This window comes from Sciurus carolinensis, chromosome X (genome assembly GCF_902686445.1).
Source record: "Sciurus carolinensis chromosome X, mSciCar1.2, whole genome shotgun sequence".
NCBI classification, from domain to species: domain Eukaryota; kingdom Metazoa; phylum Chordata; class Mammalia; order Rodentia; family Sciuridae; genus Sciurus; species Sciurus carolinensis.
In genome coordinates, this window is record NC_062232.1 from 87,547,887 (window position 1) to 87,571,193 (window position 23,307).

General features: G+C 35.2%; 1 protein-coding gene and 1 long non-coding RNA gene across 12 annotated transcripts in view; one reads left to right on the forward strand and one right to left on the reverse strand.

The window, feature by feature from the left end:
- Positions 1 to 3,975, forward strand: part of Nrk (Nik related kinase) — a 126,288-nt gene extending 122,313 nt beyond the window's left edge. The window contains exon 29 of the mRNA XM_047536046.1: positions 900 to 3,975. Coding sequence (XP_047392002.1) covers positions 900 to 995 — 96 coding nt within the window. The 3' untranslated portion in view covers positions 996 to 3,975. The remainder of the gene's footprint in view (positions 1 to 899) is intronic.
- The window catches only part of LOC124971982 (uncharacterized), a 192,954-nt gene that overhangs the window by 147,526 nt on the left and 22,121 nt on the right, over positions 1 to 23,307 (reverse strand). The window lies entirely within an intron of this gene.

The window sequence follows — 23,307 nt, forward strand, 5'->3', positions numbered from 1 at the left end:
GTGTTAGAGGCCACATCAACCTCCTATGCAGTCCTGGTTCTTCCAGCTAATCAGGAATGAGAACCTGAGGAGTTTGATCTTTCTGAGCCTTCATCTGAGTTTCTTCATCTCCAAAATAGGAATATTAATAATTACTTTGGGAACAAGTGTGAAAGTTCAAAATATATGTACATAGCAAGCATCTCACAAGAATGTCTGGCACATAAAATATGTGAAGTCAAGTAGCCTGTGTACCTTATCTTCATCATCATTATTATGTCTCATATTCTCCTAAGGATTTATCTACTGTGGATGTCAAAAAAATTTAGTCCTAACAAGGGGACCTGTGCTTGATATTTATGTCCATGCTCTGTTCTGAGGAGCAGTACATGTTTATCCAATATGTCCCACTGTAAGTCATTTGGTTTGACTCATTAATATCAATGTAGTGGTCTCAGTTTATTTCACTGAAACAGAAAATTGCAGCAAGCAGAAATTTTCAGTGGCTTCTTAAACACTAAAAGCAATAATAAATAACATTAGAAAAATTTTTCTTTCATGAAAGAAATGCCAACTTGATTAAAAGTAGATTTTTAAATTAAAAAAATAAAAACTAAACAAAAAATCAGCATGAGTCTCACCTACAAAATATTTTATTTAAACTGTGTGAATTACAATTTTATAGAATATATGGAAGGTTATTTTTAAGTATGTAAGTTAAATTCCAAATTAATTAAAAATTTTTTCTGTGGTTGGAGGAAAACCTGTTCCAAACAACAGTATGGCTTAGTATTTTAATTAGCAAATGCAGATAAATTGAAATTTTAACTATGTACTGGTACTTAACACTTTTGTTTATGAAATATCTGGTTATGATATATTAAATATCTATTGATGGTGTCTTTCTCTTTCTTTTAAAGCTGTTCTTTACCTCTACCCTGCGCAATCACCACAGCCGTGTTTACTTCATGACCCTTGGAAAACTTGAAGAGCTCCAAAGCAATTACAGTGTTTAAAAGGTTCCAGTGATTTATTACAATATTCGTAAACATCACATATATACAATTGCATCTTCAGATTTTAGAGATTAAAATGAGTATTCAATTTTATTGTTAGAGAAAAATTAAATCAGAAACTTTTAATGTAGCACAGAATAGTTTTAATGAGAAATGTAGATTTGCATATAAAATTAACTATAGCAAGCTCTATGTTCTCCAGTGGTGTACGATATCTTTTGCACAAACTTTGTAACTTTTGTTACTGTGAATTCAAACAAACTCTTAGGACACTTTGGACAGTATCTGTATTCATATTTACAACATGGAGTAAAGAAACCTGTTATGAATTATATTACAAGCAGCATTCAAAAGAACTGACCCTGAAAAGGTTTCTCAGAAAGATAAAACAAACTACATGTAATTTTTCTTACCATATAAAGAAACAATGGTTAGATCATGAAACAAAAATTGTAGTGAATATTTTACAACACAGACTAAGGTTGAACAACCTGCATGCCCAGAGAAAATTATAGTGATAAAGAGGGGAAATTCATTGATTTTCTCACAATTTAAGCCCACAGTTAGAGACCAGTTATGTTCTTTTCACTCATGTTAAACTGGTTTTCTTCTTAACACGAAGAAAGAAAGCCTCAGATGCTTAGTTTTTCTCACAAACCCCAAAGATGTGCAATAGCTATTTTTACATACCACCGAATAATACAATTGCAAGCCTGAATGCAGGACTGAACTCCAATACACATGTACTGTAGAAAGAGTTTTTGTTTTTGTTTTTTAAATATTTTAGGCGTCAAATTCTATCCCCAAGATTGGTTGACTTTTTCAAAATTAACTAACGATGGTAGAACCATCAGACTGCACCAAATATTTGCCCTAGCCCAGATTAAACTATTTCAAAATTTCCCTTCATTTAGTAAGCAGAATAAAAACAATAAAGTATAACAAAAATTTTAACTGCTAATCCTTCATATTTTCAAATTTCTATTGCTGTGAAATCAGAAATTAATTTGAAATTATTTCAGTGGTGATTACATATGTAATGACTTAATGTTGTAGGTAAAGAAATGACAAGACTTTTTAAAAAATACAACCTTCATCATATATCTAAGTCTACAAAATTAGAGTACTGAATGTCATGCTAGCCCATCACCCACATATAGACGCCATAAATAGGTGATGTTTGCTCACCTATGGTAACTACTACCTGGTGAAAAGCATAATTTCTGCATATCCATCCTCAGTAGCATGGTTAGTTCTGGAGCAATAGAGAAGCAACAGAACTACCACAAAGTATACCTCATTAATAATTCCTCTAGCTCTGTTCTAAAACCTGAAGATAGTGCTAGTGGGAAAATAATTTTCAAACTACCTGGTTAACCAAAATAAAAAGCAGCTGATTGTGTGATTTCATCATAGCACACTTTGGCAGCACTTTACTGCCAGAAATGAAGATTTGGATTTTCCTAACAACTTTTATCAAGAGTGTAGTAGCTCAATGTTAAGAATGTAGGAGAACCTAAATCCACAAATTAACTTAATAAATGTGATTCACATTTCTGTTACTGTGACACAATAATGTGATCCTAAAACTGACTTATCTTTGAGTGTTTACAACTCAAATGACTTTTTAAATGCAGTAGTTTTTTTAAAAAAACAACTTTTATGTCAAATTATTTCCTTAGAAGTAGTCTTCCTTATTTTAAATTTGTACACCAAAAGGCCACGAGGGAACTTTGTGCAAGTACCTCATCGCTGAGCAAATGGAGCTTGCTATGTTTGAATTTCAGAAATTTTTCTCATTTAGGTAGTATGTAGAAAAAAGTATTTTAAGGAATTCATTTTTTCTTCATAATATTTACTCAGTGTTAAGCTTAATAAGTTTTATCTTAAAATCATATTTTAAGGCAGTAATACAGTAAAAACTATTTTAGGAAGTCAACTCCCATTTATATTCTGTGGCAGTTATTCCAGTACACATACACAATAATTAATGGCATCTACAAAGTCACCCTGAAGTATCCACACAAGAGAGATTGTAATGTGTAACTGAACTTTAATGGATAAAGTATTACTGAAGAAAGGAAACTGGGCACATATCAAGAAGAGGATTGAAATGTTAGTTAGCCAAACAGAAAGGACTGAAAATATTTGAAGTGGTTCACAGGTAATGACTATTTCCAATTTTGATGTAAACTGATATGGAATTTCCACATCTTTTGCCAGCTGAAAGAAGAAAGTGAAGGGACAATGAAATTTCATAGTCACTATACTTTGTGACAGAATAAATTATATCTATGCTTTACCTTTGTAGCAACAATACCTAGAAACCCAGCCCATCACAGAGATATGGAAGGCGACTTCTGTAAGCCAATTTTCCTAGCCCTATGGTTTGAAGCATGAAAGTTCTGGCAGGTTGTGAGCAGCACTGGTGATACAGTGTGGTTTTATTTTAGTGTAATTTACTTTTTTTCATTAAAGCCTTGTTCAAAATAAGAGGTATAATTGGAAATATTTGAAAACTAAAAAATGTTGGATGAATAGAACTGATAAGAAAACCTCTGAGTGGTTGAGTCAGTTGAAGTAAGGTAAGATCCGCAGAAGAACAGAACAGAGAAATAATCATTAGATATTAAAGCAAGCAAAGCAGAATCGCACATGCACTCACAGACAAACACACGCACACGCACACACATTAGAATGCATAATTTTAATGTTTTCCATACTACCAGTTTTGAGACAAATTAATGTGTTTTCTGCCAAATTCATTTACTTGAGACACTATAAAACTAGGAATAATGCCACACACATTCAATGGGATATTTTAAGTACTCTTCAATTTCTTTCAATAAGTGTGACTATTTAAATCAATTTGTATTCAATCTATACTCTGAAAATATTGGAACAATATTTTGAGAATGGTAATTGCTTCATCAGAAACTCTGTAATGAATCATTGTTCAACTTCTAAAAATAAAATTATCAAAATTATTGATTGGTGCCATTATTGAAGTGTTTGTCTAGTGCCTTGGAATTAGGACTCCTTAGAGGAATATTCATTTCTTTAAATTATGTAATAATGCACTAATTAGAAGATACTAGAGGTTCTGCCTGGTATTGAAGTAGGAATTCTGGCTGAAGAGGGGGATATTAATCTGATCGAAAATCTTTCCAGCTAAAGTAGAGAAATTAAAAATGGATAAAATTTCTTCTAAATACATAGGCAGACTCACATGGAATGGGTAAAACCCAGGCAAATTTTAATACTGCTTCCCTCTCGTTCTCACCCCAGTATTTTCAAGTCCAGTAGAAAGAGGAGGAACCTTATTCTGAAAAGAGGCATAAATATTTATGTTTTCTTGGCATTTATGAAAGACTTTAGTGCAGGTTGATGATGGAAAACAGAAGACGACATCAGCATGACAGGCTGTCAGTGAAGATTGGAATCAGAGGGAAATTACTTCTCTCAGCAGATGTCTCAGCAATGACACATTAGAAGCAGGGTCCCACGTACTTCATGTCATTTTAGGGCATTCTGGAGAGAGGTTCATCAGAATTTCCCATTAGTGCCAATTGGGTATGGGCCTAATTTGTCAAGAGAAGCCAGGCATTTTAGGAGCTTGGCTTCACGAACACATTAAGCTTCTCCAGGTTTTTAGAAGCTAAATCCAAATGCTTCATTACAATCAAATTGATACATCCAACTTTATACATAGGGCCCACTGATTTCTACTACTTAAAATGACAGATTTATGAACCAATGATATAAGTGTCATCACAAATTACAATTAGATTGAACAGAGTGAAGCACTGATGTAGGGGATGCACCCTAATGGCGGCTGCACCCTCGTGACAACCTCTTCCTCATAGGTGGCACTGCCTGATCCACCAACAGTTTACCCAGACTTCTTTGTACTGCCACTCTCCCCCGGAAACTGAAAATGTGTTCTTACCCAGCAACTCCCTGATTGGCCTGCTCATCTCCATCCCCTACTGTCTGGGATTGGTTAGCAGCAGTTCCGTGAATGTGATCAGCTCGAGCTTGCCATTTAGTCCTATGGGACTCTCTCCCTTGTGAATTCCCCGTGCCTTGCTGACCTTTAAGCTGATTGGTTCCCACCTAGCCCCCATCCTACATAAAAGCTGTGTAACTCCCTCAGTAAACGAGTTCCTGCTGTGCTTCGTGGCTGACAGACTTCCCGGCTCTGGTGGGTTTCCATTGCCGCTGACACTCATCATCCTGCTGGTCCCGTATTCTCCTCAGGCAGGCCCTGAGGAAGTCCATCAGACCTTGTTGCTCGACAGTGAGCAACACACTGAGGCTGAGAGTGTCATCCTGGGAACCCATTCCCAAATCATAGAGGTGGGATAGTTCATGAATTGAAGAACATTAACTGTTAGTAACTTTATCACTCACAAAGGGAGCAGCAGGTTTATAGGCTCCAATGCTGCAAATATAACAACTTTTCCCCAACACTGATTTCCAATCTAACAGCACTTTTTCATATAGAAGTACCTTAAGACAATAAAGGCATTGACTGTGACTTTCTTTATTTCCAACAACTGAATGGTAGAAACTAATAAATTAAGGTTAAATATATTCCAGAAAGCATTGTCACATGTCATGCTTTTTGTAGATCACAACCATGTCAACTGATTAAAAACTATTGTTCCAGAAGGAGGAAAATGAATTCTATATGGATTCAAATTTTCGGGAGTTTGTCTACAATCAAACTGTAGATAAGTACAAAATCAGACTTGGGATTAATTTTAATTTGTAGCTTTGCCATCCCATATGTCAATGTGCCTCATTTGGTGCTTAACATACATTTTCAATTAAACATGACAATTTGTCTGTTTTGCTTGGATTGTCCCTTGTGCTACTTTATTTACAACCACTTAAAATGAACAAATTCATTCCTTGTCTCATGAAAGTATCATCTGTTTTCTAGTGACCAAAGGGCCATAACTTATTGTGATGATTTCAAAAGATTTTACCTCATGAATATGAGATTAAGATAAAGATTGTTCAATATAAAAATTCTCTTTTAAAATTTGGTGTATCTTTAAAAGGAACACAAGAGAGGCCACTGTGACCCTATAGTACTCAAGCTTCTTGAGTAATGACAATGATCGTTTAGTAGCATAAAAACAGCACAAAAACAAGATATTCAACTGGATGGTTTACACAAATATTTGAATTGAATGTGATTTACTTCACAAGATAACACATTATATTGCAGTATGCAGAGATACATATAAGGATCTTCAAAGTTATTCAATATACTTTTCATCAAATATTTTACATTATAAATTCATAAAATCTCCCAAGCATTCCTTACTTAAAGGCATGTTTCTAGTACCTAAAAGTGCCTGACTTAACAGGTGGGAAGGTAGTCTTTAAAATGCATGCCAAATGGAATCATCTATCCAAAAGTGTCCAAAACTATATACAAGACTAGAGTCTTGATAAAACAGGATGAATTTGTCTCTCACCAACCTATTTCTGAAATTAGATGATAGAGATGCTAGGCCCAGAAAATCCTGGCTTCTCTTGACATGAAAAGGAGGTTCCAGGGACTTGGAAGCAAAACCTGTGGAAGTCCTGTCTTTTGTGCTAATGTACCCCTTTCCTCTTTTAAAAGATTCCCTCCCACTAAGAGCTTCTTGAGGATACAACCTTTGAAACAATTAAGTTTCATCTATCTTCCCTCAGAGCTGGCTTTAAATAAAACCCATTTTCCTACCAATTTGACTCCAAATATTTCTGGAGTACTGAGCATTATAGCCTAGCCTCTTTCCTCCTGGGTGGTATTTGAGTCAATCAATACCAGTTTTGGCAAATCATTCTAGGAGTAAAACTCTGCCCGAGAGCATATATTTTGGGCCTGTAGAAGTTTCTGAGGGGAAAAGAGCTTGGGGCTGAGATGCTTTCAAAACTACCTGAACCTGCAGTTGAGAACTCAGGAAGGGTCTCACAGCTACCCAGAGGTATTAAATCCCAGGGAATTTGTCCTTTTCCTTCCTGCCATACCTTCAGCTACTTAAAAATTGCTTCACTGGTGAGGAAATCAAGGTTATTGGTAATGGTCTACAGGACGTTGTTGGCAGTCCTTAGGGTACACACTGAGGATTTTATCTGCAGCAATTGAGTTTTTGGACCTTTAGTGGGTCATTTTGCAATACCAGCTATTCATCCTCTGGGCTTGAGTGAGCTATTTGGAACTTCAGCTGCTTGGAGCTTGAGTGAGCCCACCTAAGTCATTGACTTTTTGGGTATTGGTCAGTAAGATAAAAACTCAGAGTTCATAAGCATTTTTCCATTAATTATATTGCTTGGGAGAGTACTCCTTTGTTTGGGTTAGTTTTGGAAGATTATATTATGGCCTATAAATCTGAAAGCGCATGCTGATTTAGTCCAACTGTTTCATGTTTATTAACTTGACAATTGGCTTCAACAGACTGTATTCTGAGGGCTATGGGTACAGATTTATCTACTAGCATAGGGGATTCATTTGCAGAACATACCCCATTCCTGCGTTACAAAGAATTTCAGGAATATCATGCAGAATAAGGGTCCGGTGTACCCGCACATCAAGTTAACCCCATTCATCCCTTGGTGTGTACAGTTTTCCCTGCAACATGTAAGATGGATATTCTGGACCACTGGTAACAGTGGGAAGAAACTCCAAAAAGTAGCACATTTTACTTACCCAAAACATTTGCCAAGCATGGTCTTTGCTTCAGGCATCAGATGAATCTCTATCAAAAACAAATGGACTAAATTGATCTGTAATGACTTTTTTTGAGCTCTTGCCGCCTCCCCGCCCCATAATTTCACTTCTTTTGGCTTGCTTAAAGTATATCGTTATTTTGCTCTATCTAATTAAGGCTTTTAATTTTCTCTATCTGAGGTATTTTCTGTCTCTGAAAAGGAAACTTTTCAAAACTTTTCAAAGCTCTTTAAGACTGCTTAGATTTAGTCTTTTTTATTTTTATTTATTTTTATTTTTTATTTAATTTTTTATTTTCAGACAAGGTCTCACTAAGTTGCTTAGGACTTCTCTAAGTTTCTGAGGCTGGTTTTGAATTCCTGTTTCTGCCTCAGCCTCCTGAGAGGCTCTGGGATTATAGGTATGTTCGACCACACAGGCTGCTGGTCTTAGTCATTAAGGTGAAAATTTCTAACTGGTCTCAACTTTGGGAATGTAAATTTGAGACAAGGGATTGCTCTTAATAACAGTTCCATAATCTGGTTTTTAAAAATAGCAAATAATAAATCTAAGCTTTAAAGTTTTCTTCTATAAACTTATACGTTTTATATGCTTATATAGTATCTGTTTGCATGATACTAAATTTAATTACAAAAATTGGCGTAAATTCCTTTTGATTCACATGACTTTAGTAAGCCTGTAATCATCAATTTTAACTTGCTCATAATAAGAATGATTTTAAAATCTAGTAATTCATTTCTCTGGACTGCTAACCAACTGGGATATTTGTCTCTACATGTTCAAGATAGAGAGTTGAATGTTTTCTATATACAACAACCTCTTTAGGATATTTTTGGCAAAAATAACTTAAAACATAAACTATGCTTGAGTTCTTGAATTATGTATACATGTTAAAATTAGTAAATTCAATAAATAAAGCAGGCATTTTGAATTATTAAAAGCGTAACTTTTTAGATAATTTTTTTTTGCAAGGAAACCTTAATCCAGAGTGAAATACCTCTGAAATATTCTGTTTTCTTCCAATATGTGTATAAGCTATATACAACATTCATGGATTGTCTAAAATATTAATCGTCTGACAGATTTGAAAATTCACTAGTGAGCCAATGTTTTCCTTGTTTCTAATATAAGACAAAGGAGATAACAGATGACTTTGCATACACTTCTTAGGAGGTCCTGATGGGATTCAGTCCTTACTACCTGTACCAATGGTTCAACAATGATAAGTCGCATTTCTTCTACATTTTCCAGTTTACTGGAATATAAGCTTCAAAATGGTTGCAAATAGTCTTCTGGATTTCAGAGGGATCTTTTTTAATATCCCCCTTTTCATGTCTGTTTTTATTAATTTGGTCTTTCATTAGTTTTTCTAAATGTTATCAATCTTGCTTAAATACTCATACATATCAATCTTTTTTAAAGAACCAGCTCTTTGCTTCATTGATCTTTGCATCATTATTATTGTTATTATTATAGGTGCATAATAATTATACAGAATAGTTGGTTTCATTGTGACATGTTCATGTATGCACATAACATAATTTGATCAATATAAATCCCTAGTTTGTTCCCTTGTCATTCTTTCCTCCCTCCCCAAATCTCCTTCCTCCACTCTCCTGATCTTCTAGTTTCATAAGATCCCCTTTTTACTTTCTAGCTTCCACATATGAAAGAACACATTTGACTGTTGACTTATTTTAGTTAGCATGATGTTCTCCAGTTTCATTCATTTTCCTGCAAATAACACAATTTCATTCTTCTTTATGGCTGAACAAAACTCTGTTGAACAAAATTACTATATATATATATATATATATATATATATATACATAATTGTTATACACACACACACATATATAAAACAATTTCTTTATCCATTCATCACTGGACAGACACCGGTGTGAGTCCATGATTTCCGTATTGTTGTTTGATTCTCTGTTTCACTAATTTCAGTTCTGATCTTTGATTTTTTTTCCTTCTACTATTTTTGACATTTATTTGTTCTTGTTTTCCTAATTCCTTGACATGAATCATTAGGTATTTAAGTGAGATCTTTCTGAATTTTATTTAATGTAGGCACTTAAAACTAAATGTTCCTGTTTAAATTTCCTTTGGCTACATTCCACAGATTGTGATATAGTGTGTTTCTATTCTCATTTGATTCTAAGATTTTCCAAATTTCTCCCCTGATCTCTTTGGTGATCTTCTCATAAAGCAAAAGTATATTATTCAACCTCCAATTTTTTGTGTAGTGTCTGTATTGTTTCTTACTACTGATTTGTAATATCCATTATGCTTTTAAAAATGAAGGAATTTTTTCTGATTTTGTATTTGCTCAGACCTGCTTTGTGGCCTAATATATGAAATTCTCCTTCATGTCCTGCATTCTTTCTTAATTCATTCCTTAGTTCTTTAAATTAATTGATCATTTTAATAATCTTTTTAATTCTTTGGCATTTCCTACACTTAAATGTGTATGGATTCAGTTGTTGGGGAGTTTTGAACTTTTGGAGGCATCTTACTGCCTTGTTTTCTTTCTCATGTTGTATTTATTTATATGTTGAAGTTTTCTCTATTTTGGGGGGTAAATATCTCTACCACTGTTACGTGAGAGTCTGTTTCTTGAGCAACTTTCTGTGATATATCCTGGGCTGGGACACAAAGCACCCACTCATTGTGTTCAAAGCAGCATTGAATGTGTTCAAAGTGATATGTTGAATCGCAAGCTCCACTTTGAGAGGAGAGAATAACAATAATAGCTAAACTTGAAAGCAAATCATATATCAACATACAATAAAAACTTTTTGTACATGTGCTGTATGACTCTAGTAAACAAAGAACAGAAAAGGGGGAGTGATTATATATAATACACTGAATAATTAGGTAATAAAGGAGGTAAAATAACATTAACCTATATAAAAGGTAGAGAGGAAGGGTAATAAAAGAAAAAATGAAAATAATTGAAAGACTAAAATTTGTGAAGAAAGAGAATATAAATTGAGAAGAGAAATTAAAGAAAAGGAGGCAAGGGAATACAAATGAGAGAGAAGTAAAAAGAAAAATCTAATAAACAAACGTTTAAAAATACTTCAAAAAGTTATATAAAAATCTGAAATAGCAACTAGTGACAGGAAGCCACTAAAACCAATGTAGGAAAATACAAGGAAAATTAAAAAACACATATGAAAAGTTCTCCTTCCTGACAGTTTAACATGAACAGACTTCTTTCAGGTACTTCCAGTTTTTAAATTTGCCTGGCATCAAAGGTCTAGGCAACATCCAAGCCTTAACTATGTAACCTCTGATTAGTTCTGCCCATGGAGGTAGTGGTCTTGCATTGGGGTTGGGGAATGTGTATTCGTTTTTATCCACATATAGATCAGGCTCTTGCTTCAAAAAATTGCATGGAGCTCAGTCATCATAGCCTATTCATCCAGTGTTTGCCCATCCCTCCTCCTCTTCTTGTATAAACAGGCATCTCTGGGTGTTTTGCTATGGGCCTATGAGCCTAAGAACACTCCACAGACTGTGCTGTCCCAACCTGGCAGTCAGATTCCTCCCTAGCATGATGGTAGTTTTTTGTGGTCTTGAGGATTTCTTGGTTATTGGGGAAAATCACAGCAGGTCCAGGGGTAATCCTCAAGACTTTGCCCTGCCCACCTCCAATGCAAATTCAGGTGGCTCTGGAAATTACATATCTGGCCTGAGAACTTTGTTGATTGTGTGATATTGCAGAAGGGATGGCTTCAGGGTTTCCCTTGCCCAATAGACTACACTCTCTCTCAGGGGGATAGGGTGTTTTGTGTCTTAGGTGCATGCAGAAGTTCTACATGCACAGAGAGAAATACCATATATGGTCAGCAGAGTGGGTCCAGTACCCTTCCTTCTGCTCTCTAGCAGATTTCCCTGGATTTAGGTTTGGAGCAATGTCACTATGAATTAGCAAAAGAAGAAGAAGCAGGATAACTGGGTCAAAAGGTGGGTCCATTCCAAGAAACTCTGGTATATATACACAATGGAATATTATTCAGCCATAAAGAAAAATAATATTATGGCATTTGCAAATAGATGGATGGAACTGGAGAATATCATGCTAAGTGAAATAAGCCAAACCCAAAAAACCAAAGGCCAAATATTTTCCCTGATGAGTGGAGAATAATATATAATGAGGGTGGGGGGTGGGGAGTGAGAGAAGAATGAGAAACATTGGATTATGTAGAGGGAAATGAGAGGGAGGGGGTGTGAAAAATGGTGGAATGAGACAGACATCATTACCCTATGTACATGTATGATTGCACAAATGGTATGAATCTACATTGTGTACAACCATAGAAATGAAATGATGTACCCATTTGTGTACAATGAATCAAAATGCAGTCTATAAAAAAATTAAAAGATAAATAAAAAATAATAAAAAAAAGAAGGAGGAGGAGTGGGAAGGGAAAACAAAATGTAAATAAAACAAACAACAGTAAGTGAATTGCCCAAGGCCACCTGCATTAAAACTCAGCTTTCATGACTTTCAAGCTGTTTCAAAAAATCACACAATGCTTCAACAATTTTGAATCTCTCATTTGAACAGCATTATATATGAGCAAATGGGTAAGTTTTATGTAAATACACATGCATAGACATAATTAATTAAAAAATTGTAATTATTAAGCCATAAAGAAGAATAATATTATAGCATTTACAAATAAATGGATGGAATTGGAGAATATCAAGCTAAGTGAAATAAGTCAATCCCAAAAAACCAAAGGCCAAATGTTTTCCCTGATAAGTGGATGCTGATATATAATGGGGGTGGGGGGGTAGGGGGGTGAGAGAAGAATGGAGGAACTTTAGATCACCCTTGTAGCAAAAACAGACAAAGATATATCAAGGAAAGAAGAATTCAGACCAATATCCCTGATGAACTTAGATGCAAAATTCTCAATAAATTTCTGGCAAATCACATACAAACACATGTTAAAAATATAGTGCACCATGATAAAGTGGGGTTCATCCCTGGAATACAAGGTTGGTTCAACATATGGAAATCAAAAACACAATTCATTACATCAGTAGACTTAAAGATAAGAACCATATGATTACCTCAATAGAGGCATAAAAATCATTTGACAAAATAGAGCATCACTTCATGTTCAAAACACTAGAAAAAGTAAGAAGAGTAGGAACATACCTCAACTTTGTAAAAACTATCTATGCTAAGCCCAAAGCCAACATCATTCTAAATGGAGAAAAATTGAAAGCATGCCCTCTAAAAACTGGAAGAAGAATGGGATGCCCTCCTTCACCACTTCTATTCAACATAGACCTTGAAACTCTAGCCAGAGCAATTACACAGATGAAAGAAATTAAAGGGATATGAATAAGAAAAGAGGAACTCAAACTAACACTATTGCTGACAACATGATTCTGTACTTAGAGGATCCAAAACTTTCCACCAGAAAACTTCTAGAATGAATAAATGAATTCAGAAAGGTAGCAGAATATAAAATCAACACCCACAAATCAAATGTATTTCTATATGTCATTGATGAATCCTTTGAAAAAGAAATTCAGAATACTACCGCATTCACAATAGCCTAAAAAAAAACCAAAAAACTTAGGAATCAACCTAACAAAAGGAGGTGAAAGACCTCTACAATGAAAACTACAGAACGCTAAAGAAAGAAATTTAAGAAAATCTTAGAAGATGTAAAGATCTCCCTTGTTATTGGATAGGCAGAATTAATTTTGTCAAAATGCCCATACTACCAAAAGTGCTATACAGATTTAATGCAATTCCAAATAAAATCCCAATGACATCCTTCAAAGAACTAGAAAAAGCAATCATGAAATTCATTTGGAAAAATAAGAGACCCAGAATAACCAAAGCAATCTTTAGCAAGAAGAGTGGATCTTGAGGCATCACAATACCAAACTTAAACTATTCTACAGAGCAATAGTAACAAAAATGGCATGGTAATGGCACCAAAATATACAGGTAGACCAATGGTACAGAATAGAAAACACAGAGACAAACCGACATAAGTACAGTTATCCCATACCAGACAAAGGTGCCAAAAACATACAATGGAGAAAAGATAGCCTCTTCAACAAATGGTGTTGGCAAAACTGAAAATCCATATGCAGTAAAATGAAATTAAACCCCTGTCTCTCACCCTGCACAAAATTCTACTCGAAATGGATCAAGGACCTATGAATTAGACATGAGAGCCTACATGAAATAGAAGAAAAAGTAGGCCCAAATCTTCATTATGTCAGCTTAGGACCAGACTTCCTTAACAAGATCCCCAGAGTGCAAGAAATAAAAGCAATAATCAATAAATGGGATGGATTCAAACTAAAAAGCTTTATCTCAGCAAAAGAAACAATCAGCAATGTGAGGAGAGAGCCTACAAAGTGGGAGATAATCTTTTCCACATGCATGTCAGATAGTGCACTAATCTCCAGAATGTATAAAGAACACATCAAACTTTACACCAACAGTACAAAGAACCCAATCAATAAATGGGCTAAGGAACTGAGCAGACAGTTCACAGAGGAAGATATACAAGTGATCACAGATATGTATTTTAAAAGTTCAACATCTCTAGATATTAGAGAAATGCAAATGAAAACTACCCTAAGATTTCATCTCACTCCAATTAGAATGACTATTATCAAGAATACAAGCAACAACAAGTGTTGGTGTGGATGTGGGGGAAAAGGTACACTCATACATTGCTGGTAGAGTTGCAAATTGATGCAGCCACTCTGGAATGCAAGTATGGAGATTCCTCAGAAAACTTGGAAAGAACCCACCATTTAACCCAGCTGTCCCACTCCTCAGTCTGTATACAAAGGACTTAAAATCAGCAAACTACAGTGATGTAGCAACATCAATGTTTAAAGCAGCTCAATTAACAATAGCTAAACTATGGAATCAACCTAGATGCCCTTCAATAGTTGAATGGATAAAGAAACTGTGGTACACATACACAATGGAATATTTCTTATCCTTAAAGAACAGTGAAATTATGACATTTGCTGGTAAATGGATGGAGTTGGAGAATATCATGCTAAGAGAAGTAAGTCAATCCCAAAAAACCAAAGACCAGTTTTTCTCTGATAATTGGATGCTGATCATAGTCGGGGGGAGCAAGGGAGGAATGAAAGAACTTTGGATAGGGCAGAGGGGAGGGAGGGCAAATGAGGGTGTAGGGGGTGGGAAAATGGTGGAATGAGATGGACATGTACATGTATGATTGCAAGAATGGTTTAACTCTGCATCGTTCACAACCAGAGAAATGAAATATTGTGCTCCATTTGTGTACAATGAGTCCATATGCATTCTGCTGTCATGTATAACTAATTGGAACAAATTTTTAAAAATATAAAAAGAAATCTTGGAATGTGCCATTCAATAGGAAATATCATTTAAAAAGATACAGAGCAAGTCCATCAAGTTTCTGATCCTTTCATTCGTAAAAGTTTCAAATTCCAAATGTAAATTGCAGGTATATAGGAAACAATTTTTGTATATTGTGAATTTGTTATCTTGATATAAATATCACTTCTATTCTTGTCAATTCTGTGAAATATTCTCATAGACTGTAATGTTTTTTATGGTTTGGATCTACAATGTCCCCCAAAAGTTCATATATTGAAGGTTTGGTTCCCAATACAGCTATTTTCTGGAGGTGGGGATTTGGGTAAGTAATTGTATCATGAGAGCTCTAACTTTACCAAGAGAGCTATAATTTGATGGCATGTTGGGGAGGTGGTGAAAATTATAGGAGGGAGGACCTAGTGAAAGAGGTGGGTCCTTTAGATTGTGCCCTTGGTGACTCTTTCTTATTTCTGGCACTGTTTTTGATCTCCCTCTGTTTCCCAGCTGCTATTAGGTGAACAGCTTTGCTGACTCACTATCTTCCCACATAAGGTTTCTGCCTTGGAACCAGCTGACCAAGGACTGAAACTCTGAAACCATGATAAATCTTTCCTCCTTTAAGTTGATTTTCTCAGGAATTGTGATAGCAGGGATAAGCCAACTAATGCAACTATCATTTAAGAACAAAATACATTGAGTTTCTTTCTTCCTAAAGTATATGCCCCTTATGTTCATATCTTACTTTAATGGCACCAACTAGGACCTCCAGTATGATGTAAAATTGGGGTGGTAAGAAAGGATGTTGGGATCTTGATCCTGACATTATGGAAAAAGGATGCAGTGCCTCACCATTAAATATGATGTTAACTGGAGGTTTTGAGTAGATTGACTTCATGATGTTGAGGAAATTCCTCTCTATTCCTACTTCACTGAAAGTTTCTTTTTTTAATTTTCAATGGCTGTTGGATTTTGACAAGTTTCTTTTTTCTGCATCAATTTACATAACATGCTTTTCTTCTTTGGCCTATTGATATAGTGTACATGTTTAATGTTCAATTGTTGAAGCATGTTAACATACCTGTAATAAATTCCAACTGACCGTACTGTATAATTACTTTTGCAAACTGTTGATGTGATATGCTAATGTTTTATTGGGATTTTTGAATCTTTGTTTATAATAGCTTTTGGTCTCTTTTTTTCTTACAATATCTTTATCTCATTTTCATATTATAGCAATGCTGACATCATTGTTACAGTTTGGATATGAGATACCTCCCAAAAGCTCCTGTGTTGATGTAGGAATATTCAGAGGTTATCAGTCCATCCTAATTTATATGGAATATCTAGGTGGTAAATATAGACAGGTCAGGTATGACTGCAGGAAGTTAGGCCACTAGGAATGTGCCCTTGGAGATAACATCTTGATAATATCTTGTCCCCCTGTGATTCATATTCATTCTCTCTCTCTCTCTCTCTCTCTCTCTCTCTCTCTCTCTCTCTCTCTCTCTGTTTTTCTCTCTCTCTCTCTTTCTCTCTCTCTCTCTCTCTCTCTCTCTCTCTCTCTCTCTCTCTCTCTCTCTCTCCCCCCCCACCTCTCTTTCCTGGCCACAATGAGATCAGCAGTTTTCCTCTGCTACCTCCATTCTGCCATGATGTTCTGCCTGACTTCTATTCCAAAGCAATCTCTGCAGTGCATGAGCCAAAACCATGAGCCAAAATAAAATGGTTTTCACCATATAGTTCTTTTTGGATATTTTGGTCACAGTGACAAAAACCTGACTAACACACTCAAGGCAGTCTTCACTTTACTTTTATTTTCTGGAAGAGATTGGTTAGAATTGTTATAGTTTCTCCTTTAAATGTCTTGTGGAATGCATGAGGGAATCATCTAGCATTGGTGATTATTTTGGGGTGGCATTAAATGCATATATAACAAAAAAGAAATATCTAATATCAGTAATGTAAGCTTCCACCTTAGGAACTGAAAAAAGAAGCAGCATTAAGCATGTGGAAGCAAGTAGAAGAAAATAATTAATAAAAATTGAGCAGAAATAAAAAGAAATTAGAAAGAGGAAAACAATGGAGAAAATCAATAAAACTGAAAGCTGGTTCTTTAGAAAGATAAATGCAATCAATATACCTGTAAGTTAAGCTAACCATAAATAAAAGAGAAAAGACACAAATTACCAATATCTGAAATGAAAGAGAGGTAATCCCTACTGATTCCATGGACACTTAAGAATAAGAAAGTAATATTATGAATAACTACATGTTCATGAATTTGATAACTTAGATAAAAAGGGTCAATTAAAAAATAAACTACAAAAAAAAACACACCCAAGAAGAAATAAATTATCTGAACAGGCCTATATCTATTGAAGAAATCGAATGAACAATCGATAGACTCTCGAAACATCTTGACTATGGTGAATAGTGCTGCAATGAACATTGCAGGGAGTGGGCAAATATCTCTTCAACATAATGATTTCAAGTCCTTAAGGTACAGATCCACAAGTGGGATCATGTATCATTTGATAAGATGTTGATAACCTAAATAAATAAGGAACTCAAGCAATTCAATTATGAGAAAAGAAACATCTTGATTAAAAAATATTGGCAAAGGACTTGAACAGAAATCAAGACAAAATAAAACACATAAATGCCCAACACATATGAAAAAATATCAATCTCACTAACCATCAGGGAAATGCAAATTAGAACCAACTGTCTGAATGACTAGCATAAAAAATGAAGGTAAATATTGGCAATGATGTGAAGAAAAGAGAACCCTTGTAAAATATTATTAGGAATATAAATATGCACAACCATAATGAAAAACAAAAAACTATGGAGGTTCTTCAAAAAACTAAAAGTAGTGTTCATTATTTTTAAAATAAAAGTAAACTATTTTACTATTAAAATAAAGTTTTATTTTTAATATTTATTTTTCCATGAGTCTGTTTTCTTAAGCTGTGATATTTACTAATATTGGTATGTTTCTCCTCCTTAAGTAAGAGAGAAAGATTGGATGAGGTTGAAGCCAGGGAAATGTTTTTCTATGAGATTGCATATAGCTCTGATAAAATCTGTTCCCCTTAAAAGAAAGGTCTTCACTATGTTACTTTTCTCCTCTTGCCAGAGTGAAGATTGAGTATTTTTGGCTCTACATCATGATAATCTGATGGGATTTTTTGAGGTAAAACTTATGAAAATTTAGGGAAGGCTTATGAAATTTCTCTCACAATATTTGACACGCAAAATTATTGATGTGTTTCTATCACTGCTTGGGTTTAGTGACCTCTGTTTCATGTAAAAAGAATGGAGTTGTGACTCTGAACTCTCTTATGTCTCCAGATTTAAGGGTGGCATTTTTCCTGTCATTTTTTAATAATTCCAAAAATTGTCATTGAATTTCAGTTCTTCCAACTTTCTCTTTTTTTTGTAAGTATGAGAATTATGACTTCTAAGCTCTTTACACACCGAAGTTGAAGCAAAGTCAAAGTTAATTTTTTTCCCTTCAATTTGTTAAATTTATTTTTTTTGTACTGGTGATTGAACCCAGATGTGCTGCTTAACCCCTGAGTCACGTACACAGCCCTCTCTTATATTTTATTTAGAGACAGCGTTTCACTGAGTTGCTAAGGGCCTTGCTAAGTTCCTGAGACTGGCTTTGAACTCACAATCCTCGTGCCTCAGTCTCCCAGTCCACAGGGATTACAGGTATGCAGCACCAAGCCTGGAAGTTAAATTTAATTTATAATTTGACTTATTGCTTTCTTTTTCACTGTGGTAAAAAAAAAAAAAAAAACTTACCATACCTTTTTAAGTATTTTTGAAAGTATATTAAAATGGTGGTAACTATACGTACATTGCTTGCAACAGATCTCTAGAACTTTTTCATCTTGCAAGACTGAAATGCTATACTAACCAAAGCTCTTAACAACTCCTATTTTCTCACTCCCCCAGTCCATGGAAACTAACATCCTACTTTCTATTTATATGAGTTTGACTGCTTTATGTATGTCACATAAATAGAAGCATGCAGTAATGTCTTTTTGTGACTGGCTTAGTTCACTTAGCACATTGTGATTAAGGCTTATCCATGTATTACCATAATAAAGTCGACTTTAAAGTTAAAAATGCAAATAGGAGGAAAAGTTTACAAAGTTAACTAGTGCTGTCATGATAAGACTCACTGAGAAGTTGATTTTTTTTTTTTTTTTGGTGTGTGTTTGTGGTGCTGGGGATTGAACCCAGGGCCTTCTGCTTGCAAGGCAAGCAAGCACTCTGCCAACTGAGTTATATCCCCAGTCCAAGAAGTTGATTTTTTAAACAAATATCTGAAGGATGTGAAAGACCTAGACAAGAAAATATCTGGAGGAAATATCCCAAGCAAAGGAAAGACTCAAAGACTCTGAAGTAATAGTGGACTTGGCATGTTTTGAGGAAGAACATGTTTTGAGGAGGCTAATATGGATGGAATAAAAATATTATATAAGGATATTGTAAAAAAGATCACTGTGGATACCACGTTAAAACAGGGTTTGTATGTAGAGGGGAGAAAAGGGTAAAGGTGGAAGGAGAAGGAATTAGGAGGCTATTACACAGAGCAAAAATGATTGGATCAGTGTTTTAGCAGTGTGTTTGGCAAGGAATGGTTGAAATATGGATATATTTTGAAGTTGGAACCATGGAATTCACTAATGGAGTAGATATGAGCTGTGAAAAAATAAAGGGTGGAGTCAATGATAAACTTCATGGTTTGAAGTTATTTTTAACTATAATATAGAGGTCTCCTGGCAGACCTGGCATCAAGTAGATTATTAATAGTTCAATTTGGGGTAGGTTGAGTTGAAATATATTTTTATACATTTCAAGCAGAAGTATCAAGCAGGCACTTAGATATACAAATCCTAAGTCTGGGTGAAAAGTAGAATAATGATATGAATTTTTTTCTTTAGCATATGGATGGTATTTAAAGTCATGAGATTGGATATATCCAAGGGAATGAGTGTGGGATGTAAAACAATATAACTACTTTGACAAACCTTTTGGAAATTTCCCACAAATTTAAACATATAACTTAGCATATGACTCAACAATTATATTCCTAGATATTTAAACTTGACAAATGAAAACCTAAATCCACAAAAGGACTGATATAAGGACATTAATAGCAGCTTTAGCCCCAAACACTAAAATTACCCCATTATCAGTGAATATAAAATTGAGTAAACAAATCATATTATATTCACACAATGGACTTCTACTCAGTAATAGAAGAAACAAGCTGGTGATGCAAACAACAATATAACAAACTTTAAAAACATTAGGTTGATCACCTCTATTCACTCTCTCAGTGAGAGGGGGAGACATGCCCTAGGATTCTGGGAATGACTGAATACAAGATACCTGAAATCCTCAGATGATTTTTGGCATCTGTTTATTAGTAATATATATTCTTTTCACAGGCTCATGGAGGAGGATACTATATGCCATGCAGGGCCATATGAACTTGGGAGCATAATGGACCATACAGGGTTATGTGGGTGAGGTGTTTTTAGTGAAGGGATAATGATATACCCTGGTTATCCCAGGAGTATGTGATTTGCTTCTTTAAATAGTTTCACAAGCAAATGGGGAAGTGAAATCTGTTAGATTGAGGAACAGAGGGCATATAGCTTGTTTCAGCTGACAGTAAGACTAGCTAGGTGGGGGAAATTTTCTTGCTTAGATGAAAGGCTTGCCTAGAATGAATACAGAATCTTACCACCTAAAATTTGAGCTCTGTGAGGCTCAAATAGCCAAGGAATTCCATGGAATTTCAAGTCAATACAGAACTGTAGAAGCTAGATATAAAGAAAATATATCTAATGACTATTGAGTTCATAGACATTTAAAAATAGATTTACCTAATCTATCCCTATATAATCAGAAACAATATTTGCTTGAAGTGAAGGTTGAGTTTTGTTGGAAAGGGACATGAGGAAACACTTCTAGATCAATGTAAATATTTTATGTTCTGATTTGAAGATGATTTTGAGACTGTATATATCTGTGAAAACTCATTAAAACACTTTCAAAATAATTATTTTACTCAATGTAAATTATAATAAAATATGTGCATGCATGTACATGAAATAGAGAGAGAGAGAGAGAAGCAAAGCAGAGGACAGAGGATGAGATCAGATGAGGGAATTGGAGAACTAGTGTTCATAAATTTTGAAGTTTTCCCATGAAAGTTCAGTAAAGGAATGTAGTGTTAACAGGGAAGTGAAACCAAGGAACTTTTTATGTTGGAATAAAACAGGAAATTTGTGTTTTTTAGAATGATTCACTGGAGTACAAGAAATAATAATCATGAAGGAGAGAAAATGGAGAACTGTGGAGCTCAAGGTAAACGCAGGCAAAAGAATGTGCAATCTAGCCGGGCACTGTGGTGCATACCTGTAATCCCAGTGGCTCAGGAGGATGAGGCAGGAGGATTGTCAGTTTAAAGCTAGCCTCAGCAAAAGCAAGGTGCAAAGCAACTCATTGAGACACTGTCTCTCAATAAAATACAAAATGGGACTGGGGAAGTGTCCCAGTGGTCAAGTGCCCCTGAGTTTAATCCCAGGTACCCCCCCAAAAATGAATGTGTAATCTAGTGCAAAAATAATGGTTATAGAGTGAGAGAATTTCATCTTCATAATGTACAGGAATTTAGAATATGAGCATTGTGTTAGTCATCAGTTGTTTACCATGACCAAAATAAATGATGTGAACAATTTAGAGAAAGAAAAGTTTATTTTGTGCTCACAGTTTCAAAGGTTTTAGTACATGGTCAGCTGGTTCCATGCTTTGAGTATGAGGTGAGACAGAACACCATGGTGGAAAGGCATGGTGGAAGAAAGCTGATCTGTTCATGGAAGCCAGGAAGCAAAGACAGAGAGAGGGAGTGTCTAGGGAGAATAAATATCCTTCCAGGACATGCTCCCAGTGACCTACTTCTTCCAACTACACACTACCTCCTACAGTTTCTACCATCTCCCAATAATTCATTCAAATTATTAACCTATAATGGGTCTATCCACTAATGAGACTAGAACCCTCATGATCTATTATTTACTAGAAGTCCCACCACCAAACACATCAGATTTGGGGAGACATTCCAAATCCAAACCATAATAGACATAGATGTTGCTAAGTGGATAGTAGTAGTAATAGAACCAATATGTGAAGATTCTTATTTAATTTCTTCAATTTTCACTGCAAAATAGGAAACAAAGTCATCAACTGAGAGAGGATGGAGGAGATGGCTTTGGAAGTTTGAAGTCAGCGAAGAAGATGCGAAATCCAAAAGTTAATGAGCCAATAACAAACAATAAGCCAGGTGCAGTGACACATAACTATATTCCCAGCGACTTGGGAGGATGAAGTAGGAGTATTACAAGCTCAAAGCCAACTTTAGCAACTCAGCGAGATTCTGTGCAACTTAGTAAGATCCTGTCTCAGACAAAAACATTAAGAGTGTTGGGAATGTAGCTCAGTTTTAAAGCATACCTGGGTTCAATTCCCAGTTTAAAAGAATATTTTTGTCACATCGAAAGTATCATTTAATGCCTTCTTTAAATGTGCGGCAATTAAATATTGTGTATTTTTTTTCTCCGATCAGTTTTTAAGTATACACAGAAAACAAAGTTGTATTTAATTGAGATTGTGACATTTCCAAGTGTGAGAAGTAATAGAGGTAAGAAAGTCAAGAACATGTGTATGAAATGATTATGGTTGACCATGGAATTTGTTTTAGCAGATTTTTCACTACTGTGACTAAAAGACCCACCAGAACAGTTGAGGAGAGGAAATGTTTATTTGAGGGCTCAAGTTTCAGAGGTCTTAGTCCATAGAAGACTGACTCCATTTCTTGGTGCCAGAGGTGAACATCATAGCGGGAGAGTGTGGCAGAGGGAAGCAGTTCACATTATGGTGATCAGGAAGCAGAGAGGAGTCCACTTGCCAGATACCAATATATACCCCAAAGCCACACCCCAATGCCCACCTCCTTCAGCCACACCACACTTCAATTACCACTCATTTAATCCCTGTCAAGGACTTAATTCACTGATTGGGTTAAGACTCATACAACCCAATAATTTCTCCTCTGAACCTTCTTGCATTGTCTCACATGTGAGCTTTTGGGGGACACCTCACATCCAAACCATAAC